General features: G+C 41.9%; 1 protein-coding gene across 4 annotated transcripts in view; it reads right to left on the reverse strand.

Moving 5' to 3' along the window:
• Piezo (piezo type mechanosensitive ion channel component) overlaps positions 1–25,224 on the reverse strand; it is a 228,796-nt gene that overhangs the window by 183,950 nt on the left and 19,622 nt on the right. For all 4 annotated transcript variants that reach the window (XM_065439611.1, XM_065439612.1, XM_065439610.1 and 1 more), the window contains exons 4-8: positions 24,761–24,887; positions 20,386–20,531; positions 19,681–20,002; positions 8,243–8,423; positions 2,844–2,969 (exon numbers count right to left, since the gene is read on the reverse strand). In XM_065439611.1, the coding sequence (XP_065295683.1) occupies positions 2,844–2,969; positions 8,243–8,423; positions 19,681–20,002; positions 20,386–20,531; positions 24,761–24,887 (902 nt within the window). The remainder of the gene's footprint in view (positions 1–2,843; positions 2,970–8,242; positions 8,424–19,680; positions 20,003–20,385; positions 20,532–24,760; positions 24,888–25,224) is intronic.

Below are 25,224 nucleotides of genomic sequence, written 5' to 3' on the forward strand. Positions count from 1 at the left end.
TAGTGTGGCCCCAGAAGTAGAAAACTTATCAAGGTAATTTTCATGTGGCTTGTGCTTTTAGTATAACTGAATTGTTTGTACGATAATAGAGGCACACCTTTGCTACTGCCTACAAACTGTTTGTTGTGCTCCAGTAATTTCCAAGCCAAGCCAAGCTTTGCCTAAGTTCTCTTCTGGCAAATATGACTCCTTTATAGCACAATGAGTTGATGGCATTTTTTATGTCCCAAATACCAGAGAACACTGGGATGAGGGGGGGGGGGGAGGAGGCGGTTTGCAAACTCGCACACATGCAACTTGTGTGCAATGCAATAATAACCAGCACTGTACTCCTATTCCACTCAATGGCAGCAAAGGCAGCACGATTTGTAAATGTGAACTTCCTTTAATCACCACATGTTGAAAAGAATGAAAATGCACACAAAATATAATGAACACTTCTTTAAACAAAAAGCATGATGCACTTGAGAGCTAATTTACACCACTTTGCTACCATGTGGGGGGCTCCAATTTAAGTAGAACCAATTTTTTGTAGCTATGTGTTGTTGTATGCAGTCTTAAGTGACTTTATGTGCCAATTTAGAAACAAGTTTTCTCTTTAAACTACAAACATCCTAGACAATGTTATGAATATAAGGTATAAGGTATATTCTTTTCACTTACACCATAATCACGTGACATGCATTGGTCAGTTGTCAGTTCCTTCAAAAAGATGCAAAGGAATCTTTAGAAGAAATTATATTAATGAGAATGATACAACTTCAGCATGAATACTGTTTCTGCACCATGCATTCTCTATTACACTGAAGTGATGCACCTAAGCGCAACTGCAGATAATTGAGAACCTCAATAAATTAGAGAAAAGTTAAATAATTAAAAATAAGCAGCCATGTCTCATTTGCTTAAGACTACAGATAATATCTGCTAGATTGAGGGCCGCATGAATGACCAGGACAGAGATGGGATCCCACAGGATGTTGGGCTGAACTTCAAATTTGATAGCAGAGAAACGCCTAAAATGATTCTTTCTTTGATGTTCCATATTATGAAGCTCACACTAGCGCACTTTCAAAACATAAAACAGCATAAACTGGCATTGAAAGAAAGAAGAAGAAGGGAGGGAGAGTTTCAGCCGAAGGGCAGAGCAATGAGAGCGAAAGCAAGGTTTAGCGCTGCACTCGAGTTCCCTGGTTGGTGTTCTAACAATGCACAGAAGTGACATGTTGGTGCAACACAGCACATTGGGGAAACAGTGCCCTACAGCTACCAGGTGTGTGTGACGAGTGCCACCAGCAGCGTTGTTGGCAATGCACATCGATGGTGCATAAGATGAGACTCACAAAACAACTGCCACCATTTGTGAGTGCCCAATGAAAGGATTAGATAGGTTTAGCTGCATGATTTTTACTTTCCATTTCACTCAGGCCATTGAATAGCCTTCCTGCTGAATGGCACACAGTTGCTCAGCGGGAACCAATTGGTCAGAGTGTGATGGTGTGTCCACTCAGCTTTGTCATTTTTTGCAGCCTAATGCAAAGCATCTTGCTCATGTGTCTGAAAACTTTCTAGCTCCCTCCACACAAGCTGCAGATGTGCTAATACCACGACAGCACAGTAGCAAAGAGGGCACTGATAGCATGAATGTCCCGGAAGTGACTGCATAACTGCTATCACAATAAAACTTAATGACATGACATGTTAACACCCAACATCCTACAACTTCAATACAGCAAACAAGCACATGCCTAGCTGCCATCAAAGAAATATATTTCAATTTCCAAAAACCAAATTGAAGCCTGATTGATGCACTTGGCCTTTCTTAATATGATAGGCTTCTACCAGCTCATGAGATTGGAAGAACATACACCACAGCATTTATGAAAGACCTAAACTGCATTCAATGCTTCACTTTGCAGACCATGTGTCCTGAGGCAATTCTATTTGCATGCACTCAGTCTAAGGCATCAGTCTAAGCCTTCTTACAAATATACAACATTGATGTTATGTTTCAAGGCAACCTTCATGTGATGTGACAGAGCATGCACATACAAAATTTATGTCACTTGTTTCAGTATGCATTCTGTTTCTCACTGCAGTTGTTTCAAGCGATGTTTCAAGCATCTAAGAATTTTTTCTGCAACAGGATAAACTAGAGTACTGGGGTGCCCAACATCTGTAAACCCCTATGATCTTTGTCCCCTTATGCAATATGATAGCTCATTATAAGGTGCAGCATATCGCCAATTAGCAATGCAATGCAATGCCGGGACTGTGACTGCAGACCTATTCGTAATGACGCTTTCATCAACATGCGCGAACTGGTCGAAGGCAATCATATGAAAAAAAATAAATAAATAAAAGATAGGCCAAAGCATTGCTCAGTCTGATTTTTCTTTTGTAAAATGGAATACTTCTTTTTGGTCAAGGCTAGACATGCGCTTGTTTGCATGTACCAGCAGTGAAGCAGAGTGATATTGATACCAACCTGTCATTTCAGCCTCTAAAAAAATCCACACAGTCCTCTAAAAAACACCACACAGGAACAGCAGAACAAGGCAATGTTGCAGAACAAAAAAATAATGTAACATTGACTTTACTACATTTTAAATACTCCTATTTGTAGAGAATTATTTTGCCAGTGAAACAGACATCTATGTAATGAGGATCAATCTTTGCTTGAATACCTCAATATGGAAAAGTTATCCACCAGCAATGTCTCCACGCTGTAAAACATTTGTGCAAAAATCTTTGGCATGCACGTTCTGCAACATTACGATCTGCATGTAAACTGAAGCTAGGGTAAACAAACTAAAAGGAAGCAAGTGCAACGCAGCAAAAGTTACCCCGCTTTCTTTTCTGTGCCTTCGAGAGAAGGAGATTGCCGATCGCTGTGAACTGCGTTTGGAGTCTTGGCGAGGAACGTGGCTTACAACACCACTTGTCGTTGCCAAGCTGGGAGATTCGTGAGACTATGAGCAAGAGATATAAAGAGAAAAAAAGTTGTCAACATTTGCTACTGAGCTGCTGAAAAATTATCAGAAGTAAGGAAAAGGCAGTGCTCCATTATTAGGAAGCATTAGTTGAAGGGTGTTCACCATACAAGCATTCTCACATTTCCTCACTGTTTACTCATTTTCCCAACTTGCTCTGGCACAAATTCTCTGGCAATCAAGTGCTCCGCTAAATGTTTAAGAGTGAAAATTGTTGACTCCTAAAGAAACAATCCACTGTTTGAATCAAGCGATAACTCGCAAAACATAGTTGGTTAGCCTTGTAAAAGAGTTTCCCAAGAACTTTTCCAACACAATTTTTTACAATTATTTCAAGAGCAGCACAGGAACGACATCTGGAGTCCCTTGAACTTATTCCCCTTTTAATTAGTTACAGCTAAGATGAATTAATTGTTGGGCTAGTTGGTCTTGCATTGCTGACGAGGACAACTAATGGAAACAAAAAGAAACTCGCACAGGAAGAAATGACAAACAAGCACTACTCAACAAATCGCTTGTATTTGTCGTTTCTTCCCGCGTGAGTTGTCTTTTTGTTTGCGCTAATTGCAGCTGCTTGTTCTAAAGGCTACAAACTGGTTACAGCGGTGGGAAGAAAGAAGGGCATAGGGGCACAAACTCTCAAATGGGCACGATACTTTTCACTGCATTGTGACGAAACAGGTTACAACAATATAAAATTCCCCAGTTAGTGCTTGGAGGAAAAAAAAAGTGCAAGAAAGCAGGGCTCATTCTGGGCATGCTACACTTTCCAGCAAGGAACATGTGATTCTAACAGACAGTGAAGCCAAGGAAGGCATGGGAAAATTAACCTTTCTTATGAACTGTGGAAATAATTGTAAATGAGAATTAAACTTTTATCAACTTGATATTATTAAAAAAATTTAAAGGGAGATGAAATTGAAAGAAAAGAACTTTGTTGTAGGTAGAAGCCAAACCCACTATCTTCGCATGATGCAAACAGTGCGCTGCCAATTGTGATGGCTGTCCCTTCGTCCACTTTCTTGGGCATTTATGTGTATGCATTTACAACCTGGCCATGGGCACGTTAATCGGCACTACACCTTGTCAGCTATTCTACTGAATAGAGAACACATCAGCAGTCTACAAGTCTGCGCTGATTTTCCAAACTGCCTGTGATAACATGCCAAATGATATACAGCATATGCTTGACGACAATATGGTATCTGTCAGTGCACTGAGACTTTGAATGATTGAAGTGCCTTAATTATATCGGAAATTCTTTGTGTCATCTCTCGAATAATGAGTAATTATGTTTTGCCACTTCATTTTGTACAGGCAGTTACCATGACCTTAAAGGGGCCCTGAAGCACTTTTCGAACAAAAGTAAGAAAACGTTACCCATCTGTTAAAGAAACTGCTGTGAACATGTGAGCCAAATATTACTGCAATGCACGCACCAAGGAATTTATAGTCTCGTGTCAAAAGCAATGAACAAATGATTGCTCTCGCATTGACAATGTCGTCATCGAAAACTGATCGAAAGCAGTTTGCCAACTAACACTATTCGCTAATTTTATGACTGCGACAACATTCTCAGTACAGTAAAACCTCGTTAAACCGTACCCGCTTGAACAGTAGTTTCGTTTTAATAGTAGTAAAGACAAATCCCCGACTCAGCGGCCATCGAACATAATGTGTTTTGTATGCGCATAAGCCGTACCAGCTTATTGCGTACATATCGGTATGGTGTTTCCACTTTTTGTTGCAAAAACACAGTGGTGCATCGTCTTCATCGGGCATCCCGGCAGAACAAGCCTCAGATCAGAACAACGGCCTCCAAATGCCCCGTGCATTTGCACGTGAAGCCACATCAACATCAACATCATTTCGGTGACGTGCCAGAGAGCGTTGTGGCGTCGTGCAAACAAGGAATCGCGTCATGCCGAAGCTTGGATGAGAAACACGCAGGGTGCTCAGCATAGAAGAAAAATTGGACATCGTTCGTGATGTCGAACTTGACACGAAGAAGTCGGCGCTGGCACGCGACAGGGATCTACTGTTGACTACGGTGTGTGGTATTTGGAATGCGAAGAAGCTGCTCAGCAGCACTGCTGCGACCGCAAAGAGATGTCGGCTACAAGGTTCGACTTTTTGCCATCGTTGCCTCTTTTGTTGCCGAAGTGTCGACTAGCAACAGTGATGAGGACAACACGGAAAGTGACAGCGCAGGCTATTCAGGCCCGACAGTGGCAGAAGCTGCATGTTACATCAGCCTCATGGGCCGCTATTTTGTAGCGATGCCTTATGCCTTATCCTATGCTATTCTTATCATCCACCACACACGGCCGCCTGATCGCGTTGATAATGTGGGCAGACCGTCGCTCTGACCAGTAGCCAAGCGCGAAAAGCCTGAAAAAGCATAGAATCGGAAAAGGCATCGCTACAAAATACCAACCATGAACGCAATCGTCGCGACGAGAACAGCACCCCGCAATGAAAAAGGTGCCCCGCAACTTCTGCAGCGCTACCACTCACGTGCACAGAGAACATGTAACACCAATGAGGAATCTGCCAAGCGAGTGTTTGCCAAGAAGAGGGGGCTGACGGTTTAACGAGGTTTCACTAATACATAATTGCTAATTTTGAGTTTAACAAATGACAAATACATATATATGTCTGCAAACTAGAAAAGACAAAAAAATTTTTAATCTTTGCACAGCACATAGCTGCGTCAGCTGCGCATGGCCTCTGAGATGGAAGCAGTGTGCTGTGTAGTGTAGTCCTCTGCAGCTGCCACAAGGTGCCATGACAAGCCCTTTCGCCACTGCGACACTCAACTTTTGGCTGGGGATTTGCGCTCCCTTGGCTTCCAGCATGCTAGTGGAGATGAAAAGACAGAGAAGGCCAGGTAGTGGTGCAATAACTCCACTTATAATTGAAGGATTAGAAACATTTTCGTGGAACGAGATTTATGAGACGTCCTTTAATAGTGAAGCCATTTTATGATTAGTTAGAAAAGTGTTTCAGGGCCCCTTTAAAGTCAAGCCTTACTTACACCTACCAAAAGGTTTAAATACAGTTTCTTTCCTCAAACAATGAAAAACTAAATGCTTTACTTGGTGCTATCTCTTTATTACCCGTTCATATGCTTATTGATGCTCTAACAAATCATCAACCTTTTTTTTTTCTGTGCGTCGACATTTCTGCAACTTACAACTATGCTATTAGTGCCTTGCTGGCGTCGTTCCTGTTTTGGTTATTTTTTGTATCCTTGGTCTTCGATTTTATTTTGCCTTTTACTTTCAGTTATTCATTAGCGCACTTGTTTTCTTTATTTACTGCTGACTACTTTCTGTTTGCCATTTTTCTGTATGTGTAATTACAATAGCTTTAATTTTCCTTACTTTCGTATGGTTTTGTTCTACTGCCTTCTGAATTACTGCATTTTTATACTCTGCCACTCCTTCTATAGTTCCTCGATGAGTACATGTAAATAAATAAATCTTGAGAGTAACAGCGTATATTCACACAATGATGCAACTGTCACACAACTTTCCAACAGTGTTGCGTATTGCATACACTTCCGAGTGTGTAGCAAATAATGAAAACAAAACTCGCAAAGTTGGCTAAAGGTCTTATCTTCCACAATACAAGGCGATTTTTTTCTGAAACAATTTTTTTTTAATTACAGCAATACAAATCCCAGTAACCTTATGTTTACTGTTAAATTGTCCCAATTGGTAACCTTTATGTAGGGAGTAGTTGGCCCAGTTATGCACAAAATTAACAGCTGCATTAATAAACTTTTCAAATTTTTATATTAAGTGACTAATGTCTTTAAGTAGTTTGAAGAATGTCAAACTTTATCAAGCCAAATAAAGCTTTGATAAAAGGTGTTCCTGTGAAAGCTATGCAAACAATCAATTAACTTCTGCAGGCTTGCTGAAAGCTAAAAAGACTAGGAACAACTATGAAGGACTGACATTGACTTCATCAGCCACCAGCCAAGTCATATGTTGCCACTGTCGCTACTTGCATGGTTCCATAGCTTCTACCTTGAGGCCAGCCTGATTTTGTCTTTATTTATTTTTCTGACCGTAAGTTGCCCAGACATTTAGCGCTGGTGGTGGCGAATGCAAACAGCCAAAAACCTGATGAGGTTCAGAGGTGATGCATGACAAAATAGTGGTGTAGATTTAACATGAGACTGGCAAAGGACTCTACACTGTTGCCAAATGCAAGAAGATTACGCAGGCCATCCGCAAGGCACCAGCTCACGGGGCTTAGCAAAGGCTGACACTGCCTGCATGATCATAGGTGGGGGTAGCGAGATTGACATCATAGGCACTTACTTTTTTTAATCGGTTTCTATTTCAACAAGCCTGTGAAGGGGAAATAATTGTTTGTGTAGTTCTCAAAATGACTCCCTTATTTGATTTTTTGATGAGATTTGATTGTTTTGGCTAGATTGTTTGGCAAGTTGAAGACAGGCTTTAAACTTCTCAAATGCATTAGCCATATAAGATCAATAATTGAACAGTTATCACAACTACAGAAATAGCTTCTGACCTATACGCCATTCCATACATAGCTGTCAATGCTGTGCAGGCTAGAGAGACTTCTTGCAGTGGCTTCATTTGCACTTGTATATAGTTTGATGTTTTTTTACTCCAATTGTGCACAACTGTTTTTTATACAGGCTCAGTATTGAATGAAACAAGTTTTATTCGTTAGAAACAAACACACATGGTATACGGCTGCTAATGCGGTGTTCTAGATCATTTTCATCTTTGTTGCTCTTTTCGGGTCTTTTATTTGCAACCCATCACGAGGATCCTCACATGCATACTCGTGCGAGTGAACGCTGTTGGCGTGCAGTGAAGCATGGACGGAACGCGTGGAGTGATGACTTTTCTTGACCGAACTACTTGCATAGCTTCTACAGCGTTGACTGCTATGTACAAAACGGAGTATAGAGTCTACCAAATCTGGATGCTCAAATGATAAACATAACATCACAAATTACATTTCTCTCATTCAGAAAATTCAGAAAATTTGCAGCAAAAAAAGAATCCTTCATATAACTTTCTTAATGGTGAAACAGTGTAAGTGTGCTATATTTCAACAGCTAGCACATCTTAAATTGTTTCTGCAGTTGTCACAAACTCATCTCATGGTTTCCGTTTAGCCAGGAAATCTTCAGCACTAAGGCATTCAAATGAAAGCTAAATTAAAAAGTCCACTAAGTGACCAATCAGGCCTTAGCTCACCAACTGCTGCAGGAGTTGCAGTCGAGTCACAGTGGCAACAGTAAAATAGAAACTCAGCAACACCAGGGGGCTGACGTAGAGTGTCCAATGCAGTGACCTAAACTGCAGCACCCTTATGTCTGCCTCTGTTGGCCCCGTTGAATTGCAAGCAGGAATGCGCAGTGAAGTCAGCCCCAAAATCCTGAAATACAAGCAATGTATACATTCAACAATAACCGTTTTTAACAAGATAAAAAAAAAATTATGGGGTTTTACGTGCCAGAACCACTATCTGATTATGAGGCATGCCATAGTGGGGGGCTCCAGAAATTCGGACTACCTGGGGGTTCTTCAACGTGCACCTAAATCTAAGTACACAGGTGTTTTCGCATTTCACACCTATCAAAATGCGGCCGCCATGCCCATGAATTTAAACAACACGCACGCACGCACGCGCGTGAACACATCCAGAAAAATTAGAAGCATTAAAATAATTGAAACTCCTCTTTTTTTTCTTATTTAGAAAGCTGGCATTATCCGTATCAGCTATTATAAGTTTATATTGCAGTAATACAAGGTTTTCCAGACTATAGAAACTTGAACGTTGAAATTTCGCGGGGTCTGGACTATATACGATTGTATTTCTAAAAATTGGAGGTGTGCAATGTCAATGAGGCCAGACAACATCTGCAAACATTTCCTGCACAAAATCGCAGAGCGAAGTCAGTTCTGCAATGGTTGTCGCTGTGCACAAGCAATATTACCAGCTCAGTCTGGAAACTCTGGATATAGTTTAGTGTATGAAATATGCACCATAAAATATGAAACAAAGGGACAATATGAAAGCAAATGCTGCCCCTTCATGGCCTTGTTCAAGCTCAGTGAAGTTGACTGCGTAAGAATTAAACATCCTGAAGCTGAGGCAGATATCAAGGTACCGTACGTCGAATTTAACATACTTGACTTGTGAGTCTCTGGCAGCCCTGATGAGAGTGATTATGACTGCTTTTAGTATTATTTTTTATATACAGTCTAATAAAGGACCCAGGCTTATACTGATTGACAATAAAACTTTTTATTACCTACAGAACTGGAAGAATTCCAATATTATACTGATTCAGAAAAAGGGAGATGTTAAAGAATTGAAAAATTATACACCCGTTAGCTCACTCCCGGTATTATATATTCACCAAGAGAATTTCCAATAGAATAAGGGCAACACTGCACTTCAGTCAACCAATGGAACAGGCTGGCTTTAGGAAGGGATACTCTATAATGTATCACAACTATGTCATCAGGGGCGTAGCCAGGAGGGGGAGGGCTTTCGGGGCTTCAGCCCCCCCCCTCCCCCCCTCCCTCAAAATTTTTTTGTGCTGTCATGAACCGTCGACCAAAGCAACTCCTGGCGCCGGAAATCATTCCGTATTTTGTCTAGAATGTCTTTTCCATGCTCGAAAAGACATTTCGGCGCGATCATTGCGAACTCTGGCTGTATTTTGTGGCAACACCCATGAACCGGGCGTCACATAATGCAAGGAGCCCCAACCGAGCACAAAGTTTCAAGGGCGTTTCGATGGCGAGCAGGCTCGTCGAGGCATCTCGCAGAGGCCGCAGAACCTACAGAGCGCACAGATTTCAATTCTGGAACTGTATGGGTACAAGGTTCTAATAAACTTTTGATGCGAAAGTTGCATTGACATTTGCAAAGGCGTGCTCTAAATTTTCAATTCCGGAACTTTGTGGGTTTAATGTTGTTATAAACATCTGAAGCCAAAGGTGCAGCTCCTAAAGTCATATTTTGGACCATACAACGAGACAAGCCAAATCAACACACTTTCAGACAAGTTGTCAAAGCAGGCAGCGAGGTCTGATGAGACGAAGCATTGTGGTGGTTCATTTGTGCCGTCATGTCACAGAAAAGAATATTAACATTTTTTTTTCAGCTGCGCCAAAGCATCCATGTGAAGACACTAAAGCCAGCAAAGGTAACTACGTTCTTATTTTTCTCCTTTGACTTTTATTCACAAGGACACATTGAGCCTCTTCAATTTTCTTGTTTTTGCTAGCCACGAGCTGCCAGAGCCAGCCAGAGTGCATGCATTTTTCTCGTGTTGCCTGACCACTGCGTGGTGCACTTCTCTGGCCGAGTGGATTTTCGCCTGGCAGAGTTTTGGACGCTTTCTGGCTAGCAGACGTGAAACGTAAACAATGGTCGCTCACCACCATCACTGTGGCAACTTGACGGATTTCATCGCATTCGCTTGAGCGCAACCTCTCTGGAAAGTCTTGTCTCGCTGGTGTAGGATGCCAAGCAGTATGTGTATGTTTCTCTGTGGACCAAGCGTCTCATGTTTTCTTTGATATTCCTTTGGTAGGTGCCCAAAGTAGGCACTTGATCGTGGCCAACTTGCTTTCCTTCACGTTTTCATTTGGATGCCCTTGCCCCACAAAAGAAAAATGACATTGTTGCGGCGCAGCGAATTGTCGTATCGTGAAAGCTCAACTTTGTCACTTCTTTTGCAGAAAGTAATGGGCCACAGGATGCTTCAGTTGCCAGATACTCTTATTGTATTATTGCGATAGCAATTATATGGACATTCCAGGCCGCATTCCTGCCATCGCCCTCATGTTCCGTATAAAGCCCAAGGGCGATAAAATTATGACCACGCGCCGCATGCTGTATGTGCGAGTGAAAGCGTAAGGGGGCAGGGGGGGGGGCATAGGTGAGCTGATGATGGTGGCTCAGTCTTGTGTGCGTAAGGGAGATAAGTGGGAAGGAAGCATGCCGCCTTCCGTCGCGTGCGATTTTATCAGGTGGAGTGGAGGAAGGGGGAGGTAGGCCTTAGAATTTTGTGATCTGTGAATCTGTGATTCTGCAACATGTTTATTTGCCTTGTATGAAGCATTATATACAGGGACTTTCTCTTAGATACCTTCATTTATTGGAGACATACGTATATTCAATTTTCTTGTTACGACGTTTTGTATACACATACAGTGAACTTTTGTTTCCAGTGACACTCTTTTGCCCTTTATCAAGCTGTATCTTCACATTTCTAATGTCCGAGGGCAAGTCAAATGAAAGTGAGTGAGAAATGAAAATGAAAGTGGGGGGAAGTTTGTAAGGTGCATAAAATCCAAACCGATTCGCGTCCCTGCTGAAATGTCTGCTGCTGTTCATTTACTTGCTTTTGTTGTCATACTGTATCCTTGTATGTGTTTGTATTTTCCACTCCTGTAAAGGCCCTTCATGGGCTGACAGTATTATTAAATAAATAAATAAATAAATAATAAATAAAATAAATAAATAAATAGTGTCGCAAGGTTTTTGACAGCTGAACGTGTTTGAACATAGCATTTCATTTGCCACTGTGGAGCGATGGAACAAACTGTTCAAGAAGGACGTGAAAGTTGCAAAGACAATCCAAGACCGGGCCAAAGCCACCGTGCAATCACCCCCATCACAATTGCAAAGGTTGATCAGCTGATTAGACAAGAATGGAGGATGAGCACCGATGAACTGGAAGAGCGTGTGAACATCAGTCACAGTTCGGTTCACACCAATATTCATGAACACCTCGGTTATTGGCTCTTCTGTGCGCAATGGATGCCCAAGATTTTGAACCACCGCCAGAAAATGGAGAGGTTCAGCGCTGCCTTGACTCATCTGATCCGGTATCACAATGAGCGCGACGACTCAATGAGGGTGGGGATGAATCATGGTGCCACTACTACAAGGCTGAAACACGATGGCAAAGCTTGCAGTGGAAACATTCAAATTCACCACCCGAAAGAAAGCAAAGGCCGTCATTTCCACCGGAAAGGTGTTGTTGAGTTTTTTTTTTTTTGATCATCAGGGGCCATTACTGATCGAATTTGCTGAACCTAGAGAATATCAATCGTTTCCGGTATTGTGAAATGCCGGATTGGCTGCATGTCGCAATCAAGAACAAACAACGTGGAAAATGGACAAATGGGGTCATCTTGCTCCACGACAATGCCCGTCCCCACACATTGCTAATGTGGTTAACACAAAACTGGCAAAGTTCAAGTGGGAGACACTGAAACATCTGCCATACAGCCCTGACCTGTTGCCTTGGGAGTTCCATATTTTGGGGCAATTAAATAAACAGCTCAAGGGAACCTGATTCGTGTCGAACGACGACATGAAAGAGTCGGTTACAGACTTCTTGAAGCAGCAACCCAAGGAGTTTTATGGGACGGGAATCACGCGACTCGTTAGTCAGTGGGACAAATGTCTAAATGCTCATGCAGGCTACTATTAAATAAAGTTCCTCGTTTGTCATATATTTGCATTGGCTCACTTTCATTTACCTCGCCGTCGTATATTTTGCAGAACTGCTGCTTTTTATATGTGCTCTCAGTTGAGGCTATAATTTTGGTGCAATTATAATACACGACCTGTGATAGCTGCTCCTACGCAATACGTTGGAACAATGGACAGTGTTACTGAGATTTTTCCCTGGCCGTTGCATATGTACAAAAATGTAAACAAGGTTCTTGAATGACACAGTTTCATTGAAATATTTGTCCTCAACTTGTTCATTTAATGGACTTTACATTTTTCATATCAGCGGCATGCAATGCCTTGCTGGTTTAGAACTGATATAGTTCTAAAGTTCGTGTGATATTTTCTTTACTTATTAAATAGACAAAACATGAAAGCATTGACATCAGTTATTTCGGGTACAATTTTTGGGACATACGAGTATATTCTTTTATGAAAAATTACATATTTTGCTCGTCTTGACAGTGCGTAGCGTTCAAGAATTTGTTTGTAGCATCTTTGGCAATGGCAATGCAGTTATTATTCATGTATTTGATCCCTTGACAAATTCCATAAGCAGCAGGCCAAGCTGCAACGTGAGCTCCCCCTCCCTCGTACGAAATTTCTGGCTATGCCACTGCCTGTCATCAATCAGGTAATCGAGAAATCCGCAGAGTACAATCAGCCACTCTATATGGCTTTTATAGATAACGAAAAGGCATTTGATTCAGTAGAGATACCAGCAGTCATAAAGGCATTACGTAAATGTCTTGGAAAATATCTACAGAGATACCACAGCTACCTTAATTCTCCACAAGAAAAGTAGAAAGGTACCTATAAAGAAAGGGGTCAGGCAAGGAGACAATCTCTCCAATGCTATTCACTGCATGCTTGGAAGAAGTATTCAAGCTATTAAACTGGGAAGGCTTAGAAGTGAGGATCAACGACGTGCATCTTGGCAACCTTCAGTTTGGAGATGAAATTGTTTTATTCAGCAACCCTGCAGACCGAGTTACAACAAATGATTGAGAACCTTAACAGAGAGAGTGTAAGAGTGGGGTTGAAGATTAATATGCAGAAGGCAAACAATGTTCAATAGCCAGGCAAGGGAACAAGAGTTCAGAATCGCCAGTTAGCCTCTAGAGTCGGTGAAGGAGTTCATTCACCTAGGTCAATCACTCACAGGGAACCCTGATCACGAGAAGGAAACTTACAGAAGAATAAAATGGGTTGGAGTGCATACGGCAGACATTGTCAGCTCCTGACTGGAAGCTTACCATTATCATTGAAAAGAAAGGTGTACAATCAGCGCAGTCGAAGACAGCAGAAGACTAGGTGGGGTGATGAAATTAAGAAATTCACAGGCGCTAGTTGGAATCGGTTGGCGCAAGACAGGGGTAATTGGAGATCATAGGGAGAGGCTTTCATCCTGCAGAGGACATAATATAGGCTGATGATGATGACAGTTTACTAGTTACAGACAGGCTAAAACACCTAATTTCTATCGAAGTTCGTCTCTGTGGTCTGTTTAAGATAAACTTTTTATTTTAAGCCCAAATTGGCCCCTGCAGACTACACACAGGGTGTGGACTACAGACCGGAAGATACGGTACTGGCATTGGTGTAGCCAGGGCATAGCCCCCCCTCAAAAAATTTGTGATGAATACCCCCTTCCTCCTTTCCCACAGAAGAGAAAGATTCAGGAGGTGGGCTCCGAAAGAGCGACATGGATTAAAGGGAAAGCTTGAATGTGAAAGTGAAAGGGGGGATGTGGAGGGGTTGTCATGGGGGCAGTCCCTTCTCCCATGCACAGAACATTGTGGCCCTACTTATGGAAGACCTCTACCTCATTCTGGGTCGTATTAACCGTAACTGCTGAGGGTTGATAAGCGCTAAAAATTCCACACACAGATAAAGATGGCATGGGTGCATGCATACAACTTGGGGGCATTGTTGCTTCCCATCAGGCCTTCATGCCATCGAAGAGCTTCTTATTTCTGCTACTTGACCGAATCGTCAGTGCAGAAGAAAAGCATTCCGAAAATATTGCGACTTGCTTGTCTAGGAAACACATAATAAGAACCCCCCCTCTTTTTTCTTCTTTCTCTTGTCTCTAACTTTCATTATGTTAATAAACTTGACAAGAGCTTGCTGTTAGCTTAGCTTGTACACGCTGAGAAGAATGAAAACAGGGCAAAAAATGAGACAAGAAAGAAAGACCTAAAGACAGAATGCTGATTTGTGGACGGCAAAATACGTCAAGGACAGGGGTGATGGGCCAGGGAAGTTAAACTACCACAACAAACAGGTGGGAGGACAGGTAGATGAATGGCCTCGAAGTCCACACAGAAACAGAAATATAGGAATGTTAGCGGCCATGGCCACGTTCGATAACCTAGTGAATGTTGAGTGCGACAGTGACTAACGGAAAATAATTTTAAGGAGGGGAGTGGGGTGATGGATAAGAGAAAGGTGGGAGGGGGGGCGATTTGCATGAAAGGAGTCAAGAACGAAGTTGGTGGATAATTATGGACATAGGGAGAGCGTCTCTTCACTGCCCAATCGCTCAACACCAGGCTGTCGTGGCCTGTTGCCTACCTGAGGCTCACCTACCCCGTCGTAACACATGCTACTTACTGCGGAGAGCCCATCCTAGCTAAATGTCTCGGCTATTTTCAAAATAGACGGGTGTCAGGAGACACGCACTTTGAAATCTCTTGGAGCTACTGGCCCTCATTTTACTGCGAACTACCCATGCTGCAATTTTCACAAAAGCTTCTAAGCAAGAAGCAGCCCTGCTTCGGACTGTCTGCCTAATCAATTCCCGAGTGGGATCAAATTACAATATGTGTCACGTGATAACTACAATACCATGATAGCAAGTTACTCCCAAACATCTCTTCAAACAAGTCGGACAGCAGGTCACCTGAAAGTTAGTGAAACTTGCATCTTATGATACTATTAAAGTTCTAGTGCAAAGCTTCGTTCCTGTATTTTTAAATCTAAAATAACACAGCATGTCCACATCACCAAATGTGCGATAATAGTGCATGCCCTCTTCCATACGTAGCCGTGGTCGTACCACTCATTAAAAGATCTGGCTGGAAAACAATGGTTATCCCCACTGTTGCGTAGGCTGCAGCAGGTCTGGCCTGCCAACAAGAAGACACACGACAGTGTGCTGTCTTGTTTTTGTTTGACCCCATTTCTAGCGGTCTTTGTTTTTTTAAGTCAGGTACCAGCTATAGGTCATCGACAGATTATCTAAATGTATCAATTCATAAAAAAAAATTTATGTCATCATTTTTAAGAACAGCATAAAGATGATGGCATAATTTGATGCAAAATTGCTGTACGCCTTAGCAATGAAAAAGCTTTTGTCAGAAGTTAAGCAAAGTGCTGTTTCAGCAATGCAAAAACGTGCATCCTCACTGTTAATGCGTTCTTGTCCGGAGAGTGCTTCAGGAGTTTGTCATTGCGTGGTGTACAACCCACAAACCCACCCACCCACACACACACACAGAGGTGAGGGGGGGGGGGAAGAGTGGTAATGGTATGTGTAGAGGACTGCAAAGTGCATGGAACTATAAAACAGCAGGAACGTGTGCATGAACCCCCCACCCACAAAATAAATTCCTGGCTATACCACTGGGTACTGGTACTTTGAATTTCAGAAGAAAAAAAAAACTTCAGTGAGCTAACCTGTGCCTAAAAACGTAGCATTTCTAACCATGTAATAGCATTACCTCGACATTTTGTCTAAAATCTTGAAACATACAAACAAACAAATAAACAAATGAAAAATTGTGGTGCAAGTCTACACAAAGTTTCCAATTTCTCTCTACTTTCAGTACCAGTTTTCAACAGTGCCTCATAAGCTGCTGTACAAAGTCATGTGGCACATGTGCAGGATGACAACCACATGCCTTACATTGTGCTAAAATTCAGAGAAAAGGTCAGCAATATATGACTGGTATCATTTGCTGCAGGTGTTTGAGCCTTTACAAAGTATGCGTGGCAATGTAAATTCTTTTCACAGTCACTGTAAACTCTAAAATGGTAGCAATACATGGTGGCAACAAAGCGGTAGCTATAGATGCACGATGTGCAGCTTAACAAAAATAACTGAGAAATAATTGTTTGGTCACCCTTCCATACGTATATAACCTTACCACAAATCAACTTACAGCTTTGCCTCAACTGAGAAGCAGTGACAACTAGCGCAGCATCATATGTATGAGATTTAGTACACCGTTTTGTGAAGAAAACATTTGCAGCAGCGTGCATGCAAACAATTGGCTTTGTAAAGCAATTTATAGAGCATTTCAAGTATATTCCAAATATGTCATTAGTTTCTGTGTAGCTGCTATAGTTCTTGAGTTAAGTCCTACACAATGGCAAAATAGAGTTTGTGTGGCCACATTACTGTAACAAATTTTCGCAAAATGCTTTGTGCTGCAGCTTATTTAGCTCTTTGTAGATCGCAAAGTGCCGATATCTATTCAAACAGCGTGTACAATTACTGGAACTAAAAAAAAAAATTAGGACACTCCAACTAATTTTTTTTCACAATCGCATGAAAATAACCTTGTACACTTACAATTGTCTTATGCTTACAAAATTTGGCATACATAAGCTTGAAGATATGTACAGTGCTAATATCTACTTGAAATTGCAATATCTCCAAGCAGTAAGTTGCGAAAGTACATGGCTATATTTCTGAGAATTGAGAAAAAATTTAGTTGAAATGTTCTAATTTTTTTTTCCCGGTTTCAGTAATTGTACAGACTGCTTGGCTCGATATTGGCACTTTGCAATGTACAAAGAGCTGAACAAGCTACAGCACGATGCTTTTTGTGAAAATTTATTACATGAAGAAGTGCCCATAAAGATTACTATATTTTGTCATTGTGCATCACATAACTCTAATACTATAACAGCTACACGAAAAGTAGTACAATCTTTGAAATCTGCATAGAAAACTCTATACTTGACTGAATTTGAAACCTCTAATACAAGTAATAATAAAAAAAGTTGTTTCGAGGAGCATCTCCCCTTAAAGGGACACTAAAGTGAAAAAAATTTTCTTCTGCATCAATAAATTACCATTCTACAACACCAAAAACACCACTCTTGCAACGCTAAGGCATTTGGTAAGCCAGGAAAAGTGCAAGAACGAAATACGGGTGGCGACGCCTACTTAAGTTCCCGCACCTGGGGGTGTGACGTCTTGGATTTTGATGGCATCTTCTAGGGCCTACTAATTATATATAGCAGTACAGATTGACTACATTGTGTTCTAAAGGAACCAAATATTAAACATGGCAAGTTTCGGAAACCTTTATTCCGCCAACGCGGCCCAAATGCGAAAACATACTTTGGAATCCCTGACGTCACGATGACGTACCGGAGCTGGGGTTTCAGCGCGAAATTCAAATAGTTCATTTCATGAACTATTTGAATTTCAAATTCAAGTTATTCAAGTAGTTCAAAACCTTCATTTTCTCATCTAATAATCAAACTATTTTTTTTAAATGACTGCCTGTAGGGTTCTCAAACAATGCTTCATTAGTCTGAACTGATTTATTGTTTCACTTTAGTGTCCCTTTAAGGTGACACAAGCTGCATCGAGCACAGACAATCCAATTACACTGCTAAAGTCTCGCTGCTACCTGCACATAGTCTTATTGAAAATTCCAGAGCAGTCTATGGTGTTCGTGTCAATTCAAGAACATTCTACAGAATTTGCAATGTGTGTACAGTCTGATAATAAAAGATCCATCTCTCTATGATATGGCAACATTCGCAAAGCTACTGGTGAAGAAAGCCACCTTGCACCCAATAACAGGACCATGAAAGCCAATCACCAGCCAAAAGTGAAATTATGAACACATGGCATTGCTCAAAACCCCAAGTATGTTTCAAGAGGTCACATTAGGCAAAATACTGCAGATACCATACAAAGTACTTTCAATGATACATTATGTAGATGCGATTACCTGCTAGAGTACGCTTGAGGACCATTTTTCATTACACATTAACAAAGTAAGGTTTTCAACACATTACGCTTAGTTAACCCTTTCAGGGTTGATTTTTTTCGCCATATGCGACCGCCCAGGGTCAATTTTTTTTATTGCAGATTCTAATTCTTCTGAGGGATCTATTTAGAAAAAAATTTACCATAACTTTTCTAAGGTGACCGCAAAGTGAGAAAAAAATATTTTGCATTGGTATATATGTACTGTTTATTTATGAATAATAGCAATAAAAAAAAGGAAATAAACTTACAAGAATTAAACATTTGATGAATTGTTAGACACATAGTTCAAGCTTAAAAAACATGCACTCGATAATATTTCGCGACTCTCAAATGTTCCTCCTCTTACACTAATATTTACGTCCATAGCGTAATCGAACTGCGTAGGTGAGCACACTCGAGAAAACTGTGTACCCGTCAAAAAAGTGAAACCTGTGACAAACTTCTGCTAATCTTCATCTTATCGCCAACCAGACGCAATTAGATTTCGCAAGTCTTAGAAAAAAAAAAAGAAAAGAAAAGGAAACACATGCATGGCAGCATCCTTCCTATGCGCACCCCTGTGAGCACTAAACGAGCAAGAAACAGGCAGTCTCCCTTTGAGCGATTAGTACCGAGATAGCTATCAGCTTTGCGGGCGTAAGAAGCCGATACTGCCCGCAAAACAAAACCCAAACTGCCGCCCGCCAATGCGCGAGCGGTAGTATATAGACTCGCCAGAGCAAACTAACTCTAAAACAAACCATGCAACAAAAAGAGAGAGAGGTGTGAGAAAAAAATTCCCTGTATTCCCACATAGTGGCAGCACATGCCAGGAAAGAAAAAGTTAGGAAATTGGCGCACTTTTAAACGTACAGACAGCGCCATAAATATACGGCATCGACCATTTTGGCCTTGTTCACGGCACCGTATATTTACGTCATTGACCCTGAAAGGGTTAAAAATTCAAGGACATCTTTCCTTTGTATAAGGTAGCATTTTGAAGTACAATTACTATCATTATGCTGATACTTGAGTATTCCCCTATAGCATTAAGCATCACTGGTTATCTGCTGATCATTGATTCCCTTAAAAAATTCCCTGCAATCCAGACAAACAGCTGCAGCGCTACAGTTGCAAAACTACAAGGCTAACCTGGCTTGCAGGCTGGCAGGTGGCACCAGCTCCTGGATGTAGTCCAGCTGGTATGTGTAGAGGGTCACAAAGTGCATGGCACTATAAAGCAGCAGCAGTGTGCGCATGACCCGATAGCCTGTTGCTAGTGGACGGTGCATGCCCAGCCATGTGGCCGACCAAAGAAATGCCACAAAGTAGGCCAGTGAACAGAGTGATGCATGCAGAATTCCTGCAGCTGCCATTAAAAGCAGCACTAAAAATTCACCCAGGAGCATGAGGAATGTGTGTCGTCGCCGATGCATACCACCACCACCACTGCGCGGAGTGTCATCAGGGGTGGCTGGAAAAGACAAACAATAATAAAGAAGGAAGTCTTACTCTTTATTCCTGAAAAATAATGACATCAAAGGAAGACAACTCAAGGCAAGTCATACAAACAGGTAAGTTAAAGCCCATTTCAAGCAATGAGACAAATGCTGCAGATTATTAGACAGTACTATGTCATTAGCATTTTCATTAGCTTTTCACACAAAGCTCATCTTCACAGAGGACACACCTATATATACTTTTTACAAACTGAATTTTAATGGCTCTTATACATATCTTTGAAAGTTTGTTTCTTCCCTTCCGAAAATATGGTATGAACAGAAGCCAGAGTCTAACAAATTGTTTCTTCAAACACACAGCCAGCCTGTGAGAAATACAGGTCCCAAATGTGCTCACCAAGCTTTTCACAGATCACCAAGGTAAATACAGCCGCAAATAGCACAACAAAGTCTAGGCCAAGAAGAGTGAGTGCCTCTGGTGCCTTGATTCCATCTGCCCGATGAAGCCCAGCCAGTGCTAGCAGGCGTTCTTGTAGGCCACAGCTGTGTGTGAAACAAGCATGGTAAATCACTGCAACAAGTGTGCTAACTACTGCTGCTATTATGCTTTTAAACCATAAGCAAAATAAAACCCCCACAATTAAAGCTAAAACCATGTCATATACCAATCATACATGACAAGCTTACCATGTCTACAAGCATATATGTTCCAGTAACAACAAGCATCTGCACCTGTGGAAAACTTAATACAATGCAAAAAGGATGAAGAAACGTATGCACCCTAATGTAATCACCAAAGTAGCATGAAGAAATATATTCTCCAGGTGCAATCTGTGAATCCTTTTTACAACTAACATTTAGGGGGAATATAGAGACTGCTTTAGGCATAGAGCCAAAGTAAACTATTATATATACTTAGTGCTTGTGTCACACTCTAATGAAACCAATTCAAAATACACTTCAAGTGCAGCATGGCTTTACGCATGAAGCATGTTATATCATGAATATCTGAGCTGGTGGTCCCATGGTACCATACGATACTGATGTGCACACTGGTCAGTCCGGTGTGCTGGACACTCGAGCCGCATGGTTTCCATGCCATTGAAAGCTGGGTGCATTGAGCCCTCAATGGAATAAAAGGGGAGAGGAGGTAATAGGGAACCGCTCTATTCTTGCAAAAGCAACAGCAGAGCACTAGGCTTATTCGATGTCGTATGCAAATAAGCACAGAGTACAGGTGGATGGAAGGGCCAATTTCACAGTGTTTGCTCAGCTCCTGACAACATGGTCATGAAGTAGCTTTCAACCATGGCACCACATTTACTCGGGCTTGCATAATCAGTTTGTCATACCATGTGACCACTATCACAGATTTCCACCATGTAACTTGCTTCCTGCTTCACAGCCATAGTTGTGCTGCACTTGACATACATCTTTACCTTGTCACATTAAATATGATGCATAATTAGTGATTGGTAGTGCACCTGTGACAAAGAACATTCATACTGTGATTACGGAGTCAACAGCTATGCAAAAAGCAAAAACAAACATTTTTGAGTCAGTACTCCTTTCAGAAAAAAATAATTGACCCACCATCCCGGCCCAGTGAAAGTAAATGTCCAGCGAAGCTGTTGAAAACCACCACTACAACTGCCGACGGGGGCATGCAATGCTTTATTGCTCAATTCTTCCTCCGGCGCATTATTCAGCAGCAGGAAAATGTAGACATGCAGATTTCCCCCGTGCTAGAATTCTATGGCCATACGACCAGCGGCAGCATGCCGCCGCTGGTTGTACTGCCGTTTCTTTTTCCTTTACTGCTCCTCGGATTCACGCTGCACCCCCGCAGTCCTAAGTGTGCGTCGCCTACCCATAGTGGTGCTGCAACAATAAAATCAGTTGCTAGGCTGGTTCTGTTATATATGAAAGGCTAATGACATCACTCCCCACTTCGCAAGCCGCCATTGCCGCACGGTGGCAGCTTGCGCAACAGTAATAGTTACTGGGAAATGTATGCTGGGAGTGCTACGTGCTTTGCGCTGTTAGCAGGAGCGCCTTATCAATTATGTGGCTTGATTGCTTTTTTTGTGCTTGTTCTTTATTAAAACAAATGCTGTGCTGTGTGTTGTATGCGCGATACCACAGCATGTATGCACTTTCGCTTCAATCGCTCAAGGTTTTTTTTTTTTTTTTTCCCATGAGGATGCCGCCGCAAAAAATCCAGGCCAACTAGAGGCTAACATCTTCACTGTAAAATCTCTGAAAAAGTTGGAGCAAAGCCCACATTAAAACTAACCTCCCTTTTAGGCTGCTCCATGGCAATTACGATGTTACGAGGGAACTACAGATGTTGCTCCTTGCATGGAATCACATGGGTTCCTGCAATGCGCATGGGTTCCTCAAATCCCACTACAGTGCAATGTTGTTTAAAAGAGAAATGAAGTGTAATTTAATATTGTTGTACAGGGTCCATTATGAAAGTAATGCGCATTTTCTGGGAAAAATAGATTTATTGACCAGACCTGCACAAATGGTTAAAATTCTTCAAAATACTCTCCCCCTGCATCAATAAACTTGCGGAGACGCGTCTGCCACACCTGGAAGGCACCCTGAAAGTCCTAGATGGGAATGTCTCTCAGGAACGCTGTAACATGCTTTTGGATGTTTTCCACGGTCTCCCAATGCTTTCCTTTCAGCGCTTTCTTCAGTCGGGGAAACAAAAAAAAGTCGCACAAGCCAAGTCGGGACTGTAAGGGGGATGGGGGACCACAGGGGTGTTGCCCACGGCCAGGAAGTTGGTAACGAAGGATGTATGGCTGGGGACATTGTCATGATGGAGTTTGACCGTGTCTTTGATGTCAGCCCTCACGTGTGCGACCCGGCATTTCAATCTCTTGAGCACCTCCAGGTAAAGGGCCGAGTTGACAGTTTCTCCCTGCGGGACAAACTCAAAATGGGCGATTCCTTGGGCGTCAAAGAAGACAATCAGCATCGTTTTGATGTGGGACTTGCTCATTCACGCTTTCTTGGGGCGGGGGGATGATTTTGTGTGCCACTCGGTGCTCTGCCTTATTGATTATGGGTCGTACTTGAACATCCAGGATTTGTCTCCGGTTACAACAGAGTTAAGAAAGTCTGGCTCATTCTGAATCAAATCCAACAATTCTTGGCAACACAAGACTCGAAGTTCTTTCTGATCTTCCATCAACACTTTCGGCACAGACTTTGTGCAGACCTTGTGCATTTGCAGATCCTCGGTCACTATCCCATGTACCGTAATGTGGAGATGTGTAGGGTAGAACCCTCACCTCATTTCCCAAACGGTTTTACCGCGCTGCCATGGGTAGTTGTGTCATAATAAAACCATGCACTTTACTTTCATAATAGACTCTGCATTCCTAACAAGGCAAAAATTTTGGGATAAGATTCAAAACCTTTTCCTTTTTATTTTACAGGCAATACTGAGCAAGTAATTAAGCTGAATTTTGATTCAAGCCAACTTTCTTTTCTCAAACAACACAACCGCAATTAATAATAGAGCACCACCATGAGGCAAACAGTATCACACTAGATTTTGCTTTTTATTTTTCAACTGGTTTTACACCACACCTACAGCAGCAGCTTTAGGAACAGCAACTTACAACAAAATCCCACAACAGCAACAGCAGTGAAATCTGGCTCACTGGTGCAGTCCAGGAAAGCACAGTGCACCATTTCCACAACATTTTAAAAACTTTCATACTTCCCATTACTGTCAGGGACTTTGTGTCAGGGCAATGCGCAAAGAGCAAAATGTGAAGCAGCAAGTGTTGCAGTGCTAGTGACATGCACAGAAGACCATGGAGAACAAGGTTAAGGCACTTTATGTAGAAACATAATCAGGACAAGCATGTACCTCCTTAACAAGTGGCTACTTCCAAAATGCCCATTAACGAAAGGCACTGCACAAAGCACAAAGTAGTGCTTGCAGCAATGTTCCATCAATGGCAGGGCAAAGTAGTATTTCTAAGCCAATGTAATAAAAATAACCAATGGATTTTAACATTTTGAATGCCAATCCCTGTGCACCCCATGCCAGGTTTTCTAGGGATGTATTCTGTAACGATCACTTTCGGCAATACTACTATCTCCTTGGCCACACCTTTGCAAACGGTGCGCGCCCATTGGCTACTTTAGCAAAATCGAATGAGCTGATTGGCTGGTCCAGCAATACGTCATCCGATTTTGCTCAACCAGCCATGATGGTGATACTATCACCGAAGCGTCACTGTTGCCAAAAGTGATCATTGTAGAAAACGTCCCATGGCTTTTTGAGGTACTCATGTAGACTGGGTACAGTGGCCAGATGAACAACATTATTCTTGTTGCTGTTTAAATGTAAAAGAATTTTCCAGACATTTGCATAGTCTTGGTGCACCAATGAGACACATTTGGTAGACACTGTCACAACGTACCACATTTGCCATGGAAAATGGAGAATATTTAAGACTGCGTCCCACTGTGAACAGCATGATGTAAATAAAGCATGTTAGTTAATCTCAACAACAAATTAAAACAACCAAACAATGAGGATAAGCATTTCCCCTTTCATCTTCTTATCCCCAGTGTTGCTAGGACAGTTAATATGGCATGTGAGTAATGTGTAAAAAATGAAATTTCGGGGACAGCAGGGGCGTACTATCCCAAAGACATAGATGGGTGTACTTGTGCGTAGCAGTGCAAATATCACTTATTTAAATAAGCTGTTCCATGCTTGATAATAAGTGGCTTACCTGTCAGCAACATTGTGCTCTTTGCTGTAGCTTTGTGTTGATAGCAATACTATTTGGTAGACCACTTGGGCCACACAAAACAAAGTGCTTGCCCCTACAACTGTCTTGAGGTAGCAGTTTGTTCGTACTGAAAAACAAGACCGTTTGAAAGTCATAGTAAGACAAAAGGCTGGTTCACAAAGATACAGCACACTCATTAAGACAAACTCACTTAAGCCGAATTCTCGCATATGTTTGTTTGGTTTTCCACAGACTCTATGGAAAAAAAAAAAATCCGCTTAAGATGAGCCACCTCAGACGTGCTCTTCGGTTAAAATGAACATTTGGAGTGACCACTACCAGTCCTGGAGGCTAGACTGCCTCAATGCGCCACGCCCAGGGATGCGCGCATCAAGGCACCCTACTGGAGGCCTGCAGCGTACATCGCCCATGGACAGAGGCGAAAACAAGAAGTAAACAAAAAG

The sequence above is a fragment of the Dermacentor albipictus genome, chromosome 1, assembly GCF_038994185.2.
Source record: "Dermacentor albipictus isolate Rhodes 1998 colony chromosome 1, USDA_Dalb.pri_finalv2, whole genome shotgun sequence".
NCBI lineage: Eukaryota > Metazoa > Arthropoda > Arachnida > Ixodida > Ixodidae > Dermacentor > Dermacentor albipictus.